This window comes from Heliangelus exortis, chromosome 4 (assembly GCF_036169615.1).
Source record: "Heliangelus exortis chromosome 4, bHelExo1.hap1, whole genome shotgun sequence".
Lineage (NCBI taxonomy): Eukaryota > Metazoa > Chordata > Aves > Apodiformes > Trochilidae > Heliangelus > Heliangelus exortis.
This window is the reverse complement of record NC_092425.1, coordinates 30,704,837-30,718,665: the sequence shown is the minus strand read 5'-3', so window position 1 is coordinate 30,718,665 and position 13,829 is coordinate 30,704,837. Positions and strand designations below refer to the sequence as shown.

At 38.3% G+C, this 13,829-nt stretch overlaps 1 protein-coding gene across 1 annotated transcript in view; it reads right to left on the bottom strand.

Annotated features, from left to right (window-relative positions):
* Positions 1-5,824: 5,824 nt before the first annotated feature.
* Positions 5,825-13,829, bottom strand: part of SMIM14 (small integral membrane protein 14) — a 39,270-nt gene continuing 31,265 nt past the window's right edge. Inside the window, exons 4-5 of the mRNA XM_071743745.1 lie at positions 9,435-9,583; positions 5,825-9,003 (exon numbers count right to left, since the gene is read on the bottom strand). Coding sequence (XP_071599846.1) covers positions 8,971-9,003; positions 9,435-9,583 — 182 coding nt within the window. The 3' untranslated portion in view covers positions 5,825-8,970. The remainder of the gene's footprint in view (positions 9,004-9,434; positions 9,584-13,829) is intronic.

The window sequence follows — 13,829 nt, the reverse complement described above, 5'->3', positions numbered from 1 at the left end:
CAAAGCAAATATCAGCTCCATGAGCTCTCACTACTGAGTCAGTCTTACCTATACCATGATTTTCAAAACCCCTGTCAACCCCCTTAGGTCTCAGAGTAGCCATCAATGCATACTACTGAGAACTTTGTCTGGTCCTTCTGTACATGCCTGTTGCTCTCTTGGCAAGGCTAAATCCACTTCACATTCCTTACCTGGTCCCCAAAGGGCCTTGGCATGGTAATTGTGCTTAGTGTGTGCCTGACACAGCAGTGGTCACCACGTGCACATCCACCTTTGTGAGAAGGAGTTCCCTTTGCATGTTGTGGTGTGTATGGGTGGTTGTAGCTCACTGAAGTCAGCAAATACCTCCTGGTTACGGCATTTTCTGAGAATGAGGGCAGGAGCATCAGAGCCTTCCCTAGCTGGAGAATTGGAGGCTTGCCCATCTCAGGAGAGTGCTGCCTCATCTGGGTTATAAAGAAACACAGGGACATAATTCACCACCTTTAGCTGTGCTAGTGTGCCAAGGAGATAGGAAGGCAATAGGTTATGGGTCTGGTAATCATGGCCTTTTGGCCAGGGAGGAGCAAGGTCTGGATTGCAGTCTATGATTTGAGAGCCATTTCAAATGTCTGAGCAGTCCTCAGAGCTGGCAATGAACTCCCATCTCTCTGCCCTTATCAAAGGGCCTTCACTAATAGACCACACTGTCACACCTCCTGTGTGTCCCCCTGGGTTGTGGGTCTTGCATTGTCTCTTGCAGAACCACACAACTTCTTCAGAAAGGATGAGGAGGGCTGCTTTTGTTTCCCTACACTCTGGTGGTGAGGGCACTGAAAGCTACCTTGGCACAGGTACCTTGGCACAGCATCCATTCAGTTAAACAACTGAATCAATGGAACAGCATCAGTGGGGGATTGCTGCTCTTCAAGCTAAGTTTGCATGGCAGCCTGGGTCAGAAGTCTGGCTACATGATTCATCTCAGTATTCATTTTTTTCAGGGAAGTTCATATGTGTGTTATTTTGGAAAAAAATTGAGAGAGCTGCTGGTAGAATTGAGAAGTCACTGTTCCGTTCATCCATGATTCTACATTTTGAAGACGGTGCTTCACTTAATAGTTAACCTATAAGTAATCTATACTTCCAGATCCTGATACAAACTGTAATTCATGGAAGCATCCATGTCCAACAAAGATGATTATCACAATTCATACACACCTGCTTGAGGAGAATAGGCTTTTGTTAGAGGTACTTGTAAATTTTAGGCTACAGATACACAGGGAACAGTTAATAACCTAGTCAATATCCTGTCAATAACCTAACCTTATGGGATAAACTCCAAAAGGTATATAAAATCAAGATACTGAAGAGTTAACAATACATTTCCTTAGGCACATGAAAGCACATCTTCTGCCTCAATCTAATCTGGGCTGTGCAGTTCCATTGCCTGCCTCATATCTAAACCTGCTATCTGCTCCTGAAAATGAGCAGTCCCTTTGCTATATGTTCTCACAGACTTGACCTTTAATGTGTGCTGAGGCAAAGGCTCACACCAGCAGGATCAAGCAGCAATCCAAAGATTTAAGACTGCTTCTTTGAAAAAGCCTGGCCAAGGAAAGTGGTAAGGGCTTTTTATTACAACAGCTTAATGGCTAAAGCACATTCCAGTATGAGATCAGATCCTATGTCCTCCTTTCCATGGAAAATAGGGGAGTGGGCTCAAGGCCTTACCTTGGCCTTTCCAGAAACCACTGAGCGAAGGAGAATCTGCAGCCAAAGATGGGATGGGTGGAGGGAGCACCTCTCATGTACAAGCTGTTCCATTATGGAAGGGAGAAATGATGATTTATGAAGGATTTGGGGGGGAAGGGGAAGGAGAAAGGCAAAGGGAAGAGGAGAGAAGAGGAGAGGAGAGGAGAGGAGAGAGCAAGTAAGTTCATGATTGCATAACCTCCTGGCCACCACCCTGATGTTGGAGGCCAGAGGCAAAGCCAGAAAAGAACCCCAGATATGAAAGGTGGTGTGTGTCATGTCTAGTGAGTGTTTAATGTCAAGCTAATTCCCCACTAGATTTAGCTGATCATTAACTAAAGGCAGCTGTGTTGGTTTGTGACAGTTTGTGACACTTACATTTGACACAGATTCAACAACCATTATTGTCTATCAAGCCTTTCTTTACCTTCTGACCCAGCAAAACTAGGAGGCACCCTCACATGTAATGGGGAAATCTGAGCTACTTGGCAACATACCCAGGCCAAGGCACAAAAAGTGCCCAGAAGACTTGCCCACAGACCAGTTGGATCAGTTTTGAATCCATGCTTTTTATTTTACAACACTAAGGAAGGAAGGAGATGCAGCTAAAGAGATTACACAGGGACATGTGGGACTGGGCATGCATGTTCCTCTAGAAAATGCTCCAACAGCTGCATAGAGAAAGCTGTGTCCCAGTTTTGGACACAGGCAGCCAAGTGTCCGAGCTCCTATGTGTGCTCAGAGCCAACTCTAGCAGTGAGCTGTGCAGAGCCACAGTTATGAATTATTGCAAGATATATTTTACACCTGGCACGTCCCTGCTTAGACCCTTCTCATCTTTACCTCTCTGGCTCATCAGAACTTCAACTTCACTGTTTGGTCTGGCAGTTTGCCTAAAGTAGTTTATGATTAATCTAAGACAGTATTTCTTTTAGTGACATCTAGGACCCTGAACTGCAATTACTGGTCAAATTTGTCCCAAAATGCAGTGAGTTTCAACAAGCCTATTTGTATTTGCATAAAATATCTGTACAATAATTTCTGCTGGACTCACCGACAATAGTGCAGTATAAATAGAAATGAAAAGCTATGCAGGATTAAAACTTTTAAAAATCAGAGGAAGGCTACACTGAAAACTGAGGACAATGTTCTCTCAAACCTTTTTTTTTCATTCCTGCACAATGTTTTGTTTCCCAGTACATGACCTTCCTCTAATTAGATTATTTAAATCTCTCAGTATACACAGAAATTATTTACTCTTCCTTCCAGGCATGATTTTGCTTGATGGCCTGATCTATGGTTTAGTAAATGCCACTTATTTTCCCTTTTTTGTGTGCGTGTGGGTTTTTTTGTTTTGTTTTGGGTTTTATGTTCTCCCCCTCCTCCCCCTTCTGATGTTCTTCTTGAAACTGCACACATGATACCAGAGGTAAAGCTGTTCCTTCAGGGGCAGTGCTGTGGGCAGCAGCATTGGGTCTCTGAACATGGAGCACACTCTGTCTCCCAACAGGAGAACCATTTCAGGCATAACAGCCATTTCCAGGAAGGAAGACTTAAATGATAAAACTAATGCAATGGAAGTAAAAAACAGTTGCTTTTCACAACAGCCCCACTGGAGGTAATTAGTCTTGTAGAATGACCTCTTTGAAGGATTTTACTCATCTAGAGTTGTCCTATTGCCATAAGAGTTGTTCACATAAAATAAGGTGAAGATTTGATCCACTGTTACAGAATAGCTAAGAGTGAGTTTGGCTTAATTTCTTCCCTGTACATACTGAAGCCCAGAAGAACCATAGAGCCGGAAGGGTTGTCAGAGACAAGATGCACTTGTGATTTAAATTGCAAGATAATATTTGGTGAAGTGGGAAAAATGATTATTTGGATTTTCCTTTTCATCTATGTGAAACTGAGGATGGAAAACAAGGCTGTGTGAAATCAGTAAGAGAGCTGAGGAAACCAGGTAACCATCACTACTACAACAACAAAGCAGATTTTTTTGTGTTACATGTAGAGGTTGGTGCAACATCCAGTCCTGTGGGGGCTTTTGCAGATTATTTTCTTGCCAGTTATATTCAGATTATCCTTTCCCATTTAATCTGCAAGTTCTGCTCTAAACTGAGCTCCTACATATTTTCTAAGATTCAGTTTTTATATCAAAGCAATGACTCTGACCTTCAAAATGTTGTATAATGTGTTTTTTAAATTGTTTTTGCTTAAGAAAAAACAACTTTAGTATCTTCTCTCACATTTTAAGAGAATTTTTTGCATCAGAAATAATAAACTTCCAGAATTTTAAAACGAGTCTGAAAACTGCATAGTCACAGAAATTATTACCTCAGTTTCATCATTTGTAGCTTGGAAGATGCAGTAACAAAACCAATAAATGCAATACCTTTTTTAAAGCTTGCTATTTGAAGTATTTGATTAGAAATCACTGCTGTATTTTCAATTAACATTGTAGAAAATATTTTATATCACTTTACATCCAAGCAAGAAGAGTGAAAACTTTAAAAAGTTGGATACATACGATGACTTAACATTTATTGTCATGTATGGAAATACATTTCTTTCAGACACCCTCTTTGACCAATGCTTTTACCCAGGGATGTTACAAAGGTCATGTGAAAGCCAGATTCTTCTGGTTATTATATTCAGTTACAAAGTGCCTGCTAAGTGAATTCACAAGAATTTTGATAGAAGATCAAATAACCTGGGTTCAGTTACTCTTGTATGAGAAGAGAGAAATCTCCAGCTGATGTCCCCGAGTGTAACCCCCTGTAAGTTAGCAGAGTTGTGCTGTTTATGTGAGGATGTGTTTCCCTGTGGCACAGGCAGCTGATCCCACCCCAAGGTCTGTATCTTTGCAGTGAATTGCACTGTAGGCTGCTGGCTGGTACTGGACAAGTAAGGGTAGAATGAAAAATGAATGAAGTTGTCAGTTTCATAAGGAACCCACTTTGTCCTCATGCAGTATTTTGCTGTGATAATTTGATGTATTTCTCCTGAACATCCTAGAGAGGATAAATTTTTTTTTCAGTCTTTGGGGCAGAGTAACCTTCCCCACTTACCTGGTGGTCTTGAGCAGCCAGGCCTCATTACAAATCCATTCAACTTAGTTAATTTAAATCAGTTAATTTTTATTTTCTTTCTGCATCACTTTTCATAATAGGAAAGTGCATCCCTGGCAAAAATTTCAACAAATGTTGTTGTAAGTCAAGTTTAACTTTAGTTTTAGGGGTTATTTATAACCTCATGTTCAAATAAAACACTAAGTCTTAATGAGCATAAATTAATATCTCTGATTAAGATCATGCAATTTCTAAACTAACTCAAATGCCTAAGGCACTTGTTATTAAATGACTATTTTAAAATCATTATTACTAAAAATAAATTCAAATTTTGTTTCTGATTCTCTGGTATTTATTACTGCTATCTCTAGATAGCTGTATATTATTTTATCCCTAATGATCCCTTGGCATTTTCCTTTTTTCCCTTGGATTAACACAGGAATCCTTACAGTGGGGTCCCAGCTGCTGACAAGGCAGTGCTCAGCATTTCATCCTCTACTGCTGAAGGAAGAAGAGTGCTGCACTCCATGGGAACCATAAGGAAGCAGCAGGATTCTATTACTTCTACATGCTGCCTTTGATCCACTGGAGCATCTTCCTTTCCCAGAGCAGCTCTGAGTCCAACACTGCCAAGGAATGGGACTAGAAAATAGACTGCAAATCCCGAAGTAGTAGGATTTAATCTAAAATGAAGTGAAATAATTGGCATTTTTGGCCTCTATCATCACTTTTCTTACAGCAGTATTTCTAACTTCCCAGGTTGCATAATTACCCTGAGGAGCAAAAAGCAAAGATCTGAGTTGGTTATTAAAATATCTTACACATATATAATTCATTCTGACTTGCTTGAGATACATACTGAAGGCAAGCGGCCACTGAAAAGCTGGAATTTAAGTTTTAAAATTTACATAGATGACAAGCTATTTTTATTGACACTTATTTTTAGATTATTTCAGATTACCTCAGAAATTGATAGGTTGGCACAGTCCTATGCCTTGTATAAATACTGAGACAAAGACAAAAGCTTACTAATGATTGCTATTTATTTTGTTAAGTCAATAAAAAGTGCATAGTACAAGCCCTTTATCCCAATCCAAGTACTCAGTAAAAGATTACTAAGAAACTGCAAATGGCACAGATTATTTTTTTGTTTGGCATAATTCAGACATCTGAAACCACCGATTTACATTAGGTACGTCACATCATCACTCTTCCTTTTCAATCATAAACATTACAAGGCTAAGTGATCTGCAGACAATACATGAATACATATGATTTCTCATTTCAGAGTATAATTATGTTAAGCAGACTCTAAAAATACTATTTTTTAAACAAAATTCTACACTAAGGTATAATTGTAAACTTCCTTCCGTATTTCACAAGTTGCTACAACTTGTGTCTCTTACTAACTGAGCTTAAAATCTTCATTACTGAATTAATCATATCCTGAAGCTCCACATACCACTAATATCTTCCACGTTTCTTCTCAAAATTTACCATAAACATCTGTAACCATGATACAATTATTTCATTACAAACTACATCACTAAAGGCCAGATTTCTGCCACCCTTACTAAAGCTGCTACTAGTACATTATCTCAGAGTAGTCCCACAAACTTTGGTGCAACTACTTGATGAGTAAGGCACTATTTAACATGAATAAGAGTGGCAAAATACAGTCCTAAAATTAGTTACTTTAATTTTAATTGTATCTTGGAGAGATTATCTGAAATTAAAAGGCATACATTTTGACATGGGATAGTGGCCTGGCTCTTTAGTAAAACATTTTACAATAAAATATTTCCAATGTTTTTCCTTTTCCATAGAAAATCTAAAATAGCAATTTACATGAGGAACACATACATGTATAAAATCACTGGGACAATTACTTAAGAGGAATTTCAAGCAAAGACAGTTCATTTAAATGTAAAACACAGCATTGCTCTGAACAGAAAGTTCATTTGCTGAGGCTGTTAGAGCTGGGTGCACATGGTGAGTTTTATAAATACATACAGACACACAAGTAAAGCAGGACTGATCCTCACAAGTGAGAGCATGTGCTGAAAATCTCACCAAATTCCAAAAGGATGAGTAGTGGTGCTTTGTCTGAAATGAAGCCATTTTCAGTTGGCTTTTTAATCAACTGGAAGCCTGTTTTATGCATCCAATAGTGAAGAATTCTGGCCAAAAATTCTTGGAGAAAAGGTCATTGTAGGATATTATCGGTATTTTTTTGTTGGTTGGATGTATTTATTAATCATTCTCTTCAAAACAGTATCCTGAACATAAATGTACACAGAAGGCAAAAAACAAGCACAGTCAGATTGCTTGTCCCAGTGACATCTTTACACAGTGTTTATGGCCTGTACACCATTAGGTGTAAAGGACAAATTCTCTCAGCTTGTCTGCTGCAGCTCCACTGCTTTACATGGCACTGTACTGATGCCACTGAGAGCACCTGGCCCAATCTTAATTCTTTTTTTCTTTTTTCTTTTTTCTATTTTTTTTTTTTAACACATGTTCCTGTGCTTAGGAGCACACTATTCCACAGAAATTCAGAGGGCAATTACATCCATTTACAGAGGCCTTTCTTCAGGTCTATGCAGTACTTTACAAGGAGGCTTAGCTGGCCCATCATTTACCCTGAGGAGGAAAACCCTGCACCTGTCAACCATCACATCTGATGTGAGATTTTTGTTGGAGCCCATTAATTCAAACCTTTATGCATCATAACAGTCAGTCCTTTCAGCTCTGTAACTAAAGTCCTCATGAAATAAAGGTTTGTAAAGTAAGGCTCTGAATTCACATGTCTGTTCTACTGACCTTTTCGGAAAGAAGCTTCATGTTGGTAACATAAAAATGCTGTTTACATTATTCTCATCAATTTTTCAAATTGATCAAGAAAAATATACAGTGTTACTTTTCTGTACATCTTTAAAGTGTTCTTAAATTAATGTACATATAAAAGTCACTCCCATTTGCTACAATGGGAGATGTGCACAGATAGGTGCACAGCCACACATACGCACACATAAACACACCACACATACACACAAATATTAGAGGGACAAGACATGCCTTATGTAGCCACCTGCAAGTTTGTTATTCTACAATTACAACCAGTAGATAAGGATGAAATGTTAAGAATTGCTGATAACATGCAGGTGAAAAAACCTGAATATCCAGTATTTGTTGAATGCTAGAAGTTGGTAACCTTGGTAACCTCTTGAAATTATTTCATCCTGTCTGATATCCATTACATCATGGCTAAAAACTTGTTAAGATACCTATTATTAAAGGACTATACCTGAACAGAAAATTCTACCAAGTTCTCCCCACTGAGTTTATCTTTTCATAAAGTCTATAAGTAAACAGAACAATTTTTGGAATAATTTTTTTAATAATATATTGAATAAGATGCATAATTTATTAATGAACAAGACTAGGTTAATTTATTTTTGGTGATATAATCTCCTGTGTAAAGTTCCCATTATATATGTCAAAGCTTTGACAGTGGCAATTACAACTTTCACTTCTTTGCACACACACACACACACACACACACACACACACACACACACACAGAGTATAATTCTAGGGGACAATTCGTGCTTTTGCCAACAACCCTGAAAACTACATTAGTGGTCCAAAGACCAGACTAAAACCAGCTCTGAATCCAGGGCAAATATAAAATAGTATCAAATTTTCACCACATAACTATGCTAGCAGTTGCAACCATAATATAACTCTCAAAAGCACACTGGAGAAAAAACATGGATTAATCAGAAGAAAGGTCAGTAACCTTCCATTATTATAGAAGGACAGGGTTTTTCTTTTCCTTTCAATGCATATCAGAAATCACTGCAAAGAAATTAACATCATTGTTAACTGAGAGACTGAGTGGAATGTCCGCAGTAACAGTAACAACCAAAAACCCCTGCAATGCCTATCATTATTCAAATTACTATCTACCAGGAATTGTGATAGCAAAAATTAACTTAAAATTGAAGTTGCTAAGGGCAGTTCATAAAGGTAACTGCTGAATGGTACTTCTGCTCTATATAAATGCAAAAAGAAAACAGTATTGAATGGGGTTTAGGAGTAATCTGGTCACTTCGTTCATTTGGTCGTGCAAGGTTTTAGCTGCTGAACTTTTCCAATACTGAACGCTCTAGTCCACTGGTGGGGCTGGTGGTTCTTGTCCCTAGGGTGAAGAAAGGAGGAAAAAGAAAAAAATAGCCCATGTACAGGATTAGAAACAGTCCTTCAAGTAAGAGGATTTAGCAATAAAAGAAATCAGAACAGTTACATTGTACTTTCTTTTAAGATCTTTTAGTATCTTAAGATCACCTTCCTAGTTTCATGCTGTAGTTTTGTTTACTGACCTCTTTAAAAGCTGTGATTTCCCCTCTTATACACAAGGAAGGAGGCAGTTCCAACCAGGTACACCTGGTGTTCAGGAGAACATTATGACCACACTGTCACCTGTACCCTTTAGTTTTACTTATTTTCATTGTTAAAGAAAATACAGGGAAAAAAATGCAGGGGAAAATGACTATAAAATAGCCTGTATTAAAGCAAATCCATGTAAGCTGCTGTCAAGTCTCTCTGCAGGGCCCTTTCAGATGCACTTACATTATGTGGGCTGGTTGGCTTCCCGGCTGTGCTGGATCCTCTCAGGTTACTGGGTCTCAGTAAGAACAAGACAAGTGCAATCACCACCCAGGCCATCATTATCATGGCAAAGCTGATGCCATTGTCACTGGAGGAATTTGGTCCTGGCACTACAGACAAGGAAAACTCAAGTTAAAACTCGGAGTGACACCAGAGTCCTTTCCCCAAAACGAAAACACAAATGCAATGTTTCAGAAAAAAAAAACCATCCTGAAATACTTTTCTATTGAGTTATCTGATTGCTCCTTCCTTTTGGCTTTGAGAAAAGTAATTTTCACTCAGTGTTACATTGAGGTTTTTTTCACGTTTCTCATCCCTTTGAAAAGAGAATCTGTTTCATAAGATTTCACCAGAATCCTCAGAATTTTAACAAATATTTCTTAGTTCACATAAACTCCCAATGGACTGTAGATGACAAACACGCCCTTTGTGTCTAAGAAATCAAACTGTTTTTTTAAGGAATCAAACTTAATGCAAAATACATTTATGTGTGTGTGTGGGAGAAACATCTGTATGTTGGTGTCTGTTTTTTTCCTCAAACTAACAGAAAAGTAAGACTAAAGAGATAAAAGGTTAGGCTCCACTGAAAGCCCCTCCACAGAGGAGCTAGTTCTAATGAGAAGGGAGCAAACTAATGGCTGTAATTTTATTTTTTACAGTAAGTTATTTCTTGAGAGTTTGTTTGAACAAGTATCAGAGTCAGTATGCCAGATCTCCGTGACTGATCATCCATGTCATGTGGCAGCACCGTCTGACAGCATCAAAGAAAACATATCTGCCAGGAGCAGAAAAAGTGCTAAGGAGATACATGAAAAAGGCCAGGAATACAATATAAAAATTTTACACCTAATTTCCACACAGAATGATTGAGACATCAAAGCATGGAAATAAAACTGAGAAAAATTCATCAGGCTGGAAATGTCTGGTTAATCTTTTTGGATCAAGAAACCCTTGCAAGCATCTGCATATTTGAAAACAACATCTTTTCTCTTAAGACATAATTTAAAATAATCAAACTGTAACTAGTGTTGTCAGCTGAAGCGTAAATCAATATATAGTTAATCATCTATAGTACTTACATGGTATACTGCACAATAGTATCTAAAGACTTAACATCTTCATAGGTGATCCTGACTATGAATTAACCCAAAGCAATTAATACAAAGTATAATGAATAACCTTCAGAAAGAGAAGAACTATTCTATTTTATTACTCAAGTTGAAAACTTTAACATCTGGTGAGATTCCACAGAGACATTCATGTCCAGATTTTTTCAGTTAACTCATCTGGATCATTCCATTATTCAGTCAAGTCTGGACTCAGTATCAGTTGGAAGTTGTTCTTGCTTAACATTGCTAGATATCTAGTGAACTGCTGGAGTCAGTAATTTCCTTGAAGGTTAATGCTGATACCAAAGAACCATCCTCATCACTGTCCCACAGAGCAGCATTTTTAAGAGAGGCTCCTCTATGAATGTGTTTTCTTCATCCCACAGCTAAGACACAGCAGAGGGGCACCGTGGGGAAGCTCACAGCTTTGCCATTCACAGACTGCTGCTCTCTGAATATGACTTTCTGAGTTGGCATAAATGACATAACGTACTCAAAAGTGTAAAAGAAGAAAAAAACATGTATTATATAAGTTTATGCTTGTCAAAGCACAAACAACACCAATAACTTGTATGAAAAAAATGAAACTGACATATAGCTCTTGCCTTTTAAATGTCCCAAATACAGACATTTCAAAACTCAAGAAGTTGCTAATGTAGAGGAATTTTATGGTTAGAAATATATACAAGTGACAATTCTTTTGGAGATCTGAGTGAATAAAGGGCTCTATATGAGGAGAAGGCATAGTGTGAAGAAAATAAATGAGAATGATACAGCCTCTAATTCATTAAAAACCATCATATAATTGATTCAGAAAGCATATGGAATTGTGCACATAAGAGTTTAGACCTGCAGCTGTGTTGAGGGAATGCATTATTGTTCTCAACATGATGTATCAATGTTTTCAATCTTGGATGGCCTTTATATATGCTGTCCAGTAAATTAGCATATAATTCATCATGGAAAGAACAACTACTTTATTTGGGGACTTCCAGACAACTTTAATAGCCATCCTGAGAGTACTTTCAGCAGGACATAAGACAGCCTTAGGTCCCTGCTCTGACATGTTCAGCAGAACACTGAAAATTCAGATCACCCATTAAGCTGGATTCCCTACACAATGCAGAGAAACAGAGAGTTGTTCTGGAATTTCTGCTGAACCACAGTGCACTTAGGGTCTGTGGCTAAACAAGAGTTGGGCTAAGTAAATGTTTCTAGGATGGTTCATGCTACAGGTCAAGGAAGGGAGCAGAGGGAACCACAGGTGTTTGTGCAGGATGCGATTCCTACCCAGCGTGCGTTGTAATACAGTCTGGATGGACCCAAATGTGCTGAAACCTGTTCTAAATTAACTTAAACAAGACAACAGCTTGGCCCTGTGCTACCTACCCAAAGTGTGCCAGATACTGAAACAGCCACAACACTATTGACACTATTCAAGTACCATTAAAACCACATCTCTTTCAAATGAGCATTTGTTTTAATAAAGCCTTGAGATGTTGCAGATTCTGTTACACTGATCTCTTACCCTAAGGAGATGAGGATAAGCAAAATCTCACACAGTTGGGGTGAATCACAATTTTTAAAGTTTTGCATCACAAATCATGAGAACAGACAAGAAGCTGTTTCAGCTACTAAGAGCAGTAATATGTAGAAGATAACAATCTTTAGCTACAAGGATCTCCATCACTGAGATCACAAAATAATCAGATAAAACCAGCTTATGGATAAAGAACAGTTGAGTGAAGCTGAAGCCAAATAGGATGGAATTTATGCTGATGGGCAAAAGAAAAAAATCTTATTTTTAAGAGTTCTCAGCCACAGTGCTTTTACCTAAAACTGGTTTGGGTTTTTTTGCAAGTAATTTAGAAGTGCTTTTTTTTATTCTGTGAAGCACAAAGGCCATCCTATAAAAGCACCCACAGATTATATTTTTTAGTATTTCCAGATGGCTAGAAAATTGTCTTGTTTTGACCTCAGAGATGAATGTCCCTGCCACCATCCACTTGGATGGATGGATCTGGTTATTAATCTCCAGTGCCTGGGAGACACCAGCTCATACAAAATGTAGCAGTACATATTTCTGTGTCACTAAGTGAAAGAAAACTTACAGTGTCTACACACAACATCAAATCCAGCCCAAAATATTTATTTTCAGAGTATCATGTTCCCTGGACCCATGCACTTCTGGATGAAGTTTTGCCTCTTTGGTTACCTGGAATGTTTTCACATCATGGGTGAATTATTTCTGCGCAAGACAAAGCTTTATGAGGGGCTGGTCTAAGACTGGGATAAACTCTCATGGGAGGTAATGACTGTGGTGAATCCTATCTGTTGCTCCACATACAAGATACAGATCTTTGTCTTGCTTTTTCCTACAGAAAGAGAGACTAGGCTGTATAAACTAGCATTCTCTCAGATAGAAAAGGTAAGGGAAAAAATAATCTTCTGTGACATGCTTGCCACTTCATTTAATGTTCTACTAGAAGGCTGACAAAGCTACTAAAATGATGAGTGTTAAAAATAATTTTTAAAGATTAAAGGTCAATCACCACCTGGCATGCAACTGAAATATCAAGAATACAATATTAAAATTAATAAATGCCACAATTAACTACTCCTTACATGAACACAGCACTCCTCTGAAAGTACTATTTTTCATTCAGGTTGTACTATAAAGAGGAAAAATTGCTTTTCTTTTACTGTAAAAGTATATTCCACGTGGTGCTTTCTGTCTGCCCTCTCATGGTGGATGAATCTCCTTTTGGATCTTTACTTTTTTACTGTCTGTAGGACAGTAAAAGCATCTTCTCTGATCTGTGCCTTCTCCTTCCATGGTGTGTTTAGCCTTGTCTGTTCTATGAAAGAAAGGTAGAAAACCGCATGAACAGGTGAGGTATCTTGCAGGTGAATCATCAGGGAAGACAAAGAACCTACAGAACCTTCAGCAGATAATCCCTGCAAGCTGACACTCTCAAAGGCAGGGATAAGGAAACTGAAGAAAGCCAAAAAGAACTGGAGCAGAGGAACAGAGAAGGGAATTACCAGAAAAGGGAGGGAAGAGTTGGCAGACATTTCATGCCGTTAGGTTAGGCTGCTGTGACTCCCCTAATGAGTACAGCTCAAGATGAATCACAGATATGCATTCACTTAGAAATACATAAAAATTTGGGAGTTGACAACATTTGAGATAGTAATCTCTGACCATATTACAAGCTGAGTACATAACTGAGAATAGCGTTGAAAA